This window comes from Fulmarus glacialis, unplaced genomic scaffold, assembly GCF_000690835.1.
Source record: "Fulmarus glacialis isolate BGI_N327 unplaced genomic scaffold, ASM69083v1 scaffold43193, whole genome shotgun sequence".
Classification (NCBI taxonomy): domain Eukaryota; kingdom Metazoa; phylum Chordata; class Aves; order Procellariiformes; family Procellariidae; genus Fulmarus; species Fulmarus glacialis.
In genome coordinates this window covers 20051-21585 of record NW_009201783.1, presented here as the reverse complement: position 1 = coordinate 21585, position 1535 = coordinate 20051, and the positions used below count along the sequence as shown (strand labels likewise).

At 41.4% G+C, this 1535-nt stretch overlaps 1 protein-coding gene across 1 annotated transcript in view; it reads right to left on the bottom strand.

Annotated features, from left to right (window-relative positions):
• Nucleotides 1-441: 441 nt before the first annotated feature.
• Nucleotides 442-1535, bottom strand: part of LOC104074078 (probable cation-transporting ATPase 13A4) — a gene marked incomplete at its 3' end in the record, with an annotated part of 17876 nt that continues 16782 nt past the window's right edge. Inside the window, exon 10 of the mRNA XM_009574064.1 lies at nucleotides 442-612. Coding sequence (XP_009572359.1) covers nucleotides 442-612 — 171 coding nt within the window. The remainder of the gene's footprint in view (nucleotides 613-1535) is intronic.

The following is a 1535-nucleotide window of genomic DNA, read 5'->3' as shown; positions in this document are numbered from 1 at the left end:
GATTCTATGATTCTATGATTCTAAAATCATTCCAGCTGGAAAACATTTCCAAAAGTTCTCTACAAAGAATGGAGGGCTTTAAAATGACACATAATTTCTGTAACTTAAGAAAGAAGGCCCAGATATTTCATTTCAGTGTATGTGACGTACTCTGCAGAATATAGAAAGAAGTTATTTTTGTCTTAAGGAGGAGGATTTTTTCAATGTCTTAGAAGCAAAGCGAAATTCTTCTTTGTAATCATATGCTAGTGGTTTTTGTAAAAGTTATGCCAAGCAAATGGAAACAATACATAATAGCTTAGTCCAGCCCAGGACATCGATTCTCCATCTGACTGTTGTGAATTTGGATTAACGCCTTTATCTTCATGTGACTGGGCACATTAAATCAGACTGTTCCAGTAAGAAAAAGCATGAAAGGAAAAGCAAACTGAAGTGACTGACCAGTCCGCAGCACCACAGCTTTCACTACTCCTCTGTCATCTGCCTTGGTCTGTATGACCTCTGTTCCACAGAAGAGGACGTGTTTTTTGTAATCCTCTGCACAGTGCATTCTCCAGGGCTTGAAGTTATCCGCTTGGGGTAAGTGGGTCTTTGTTACTGGAATACTTTCCCCTAGGGAAGATTAGCTCAGATAAAGAAAACTGCAGTACAGCTTAAAATAAGCCTGCTGACTTTCAAGTAAGTACAGTATCTAGACATCTAGATGGTAACTTATTTACTAGAGAAACCAGTTTAGAGAAATGGTACTTTTATTTTGTGACATCTTCAGAGTAAGAGTTTGAAGCGTAGCAAGCAAACAGACTCTGCCAGAGAAAAGCTCTCCTTTGCATCAGTACAACTGCTTCGTGTAAGTCTGAGAACTGAAAGCAGTCCAAGGACTCCAAACGCTGGCTGTATCTACAGATTTGAAAAGAGAACTGAACTGGTATTGCATGACTCCACTTGATGGCCACAAGTTGTTTATCTAGTCTGAACCTCATGTGCAAGTCACTACAGTATCCCCTTAGGCAGATTAAACATGACATTCCCTATTTTCCCTTCCTAGTAAAAAGGAGAGCCTTTAGCTCAGTACTTGACAGCTGACAAATACCCTATTTATGTCAGAGCAGATACACTACGGTGAAGTAGAAGAATTATTTTCTGGCAGCTGAAGCTTTCTAAATGAAAGGGTCTTCTGAAATTTCTCATTTACATGAAATTTCAGAACGGTGGGTTTCAGTTCGATTCAGACTAAGACCAAATTTAAAGACAAGAAACAGAACTATGAACATCTCCTGCACCAAAAATCCTGCTTTGCAGTGAACTCTCCCACCTGGTGTGCCCTCCACTGCTATCACATGAACGTGGGGCTATGCGTCTGCAGGGCTAGACAGACACTCCAGCAGGTTGGAGATATTGCAGCGATCAGCGATGAGACGTTCAGAGTGATTGAGAGAAACCCCTACAGCCTGAGCGGACTCTGGGCCCTGTGTGCGAACAGCTTTGCTCCGTATCTTTGCTCTGTATGTTTCTTCTCCTGTCCTGCTCACTTCTCT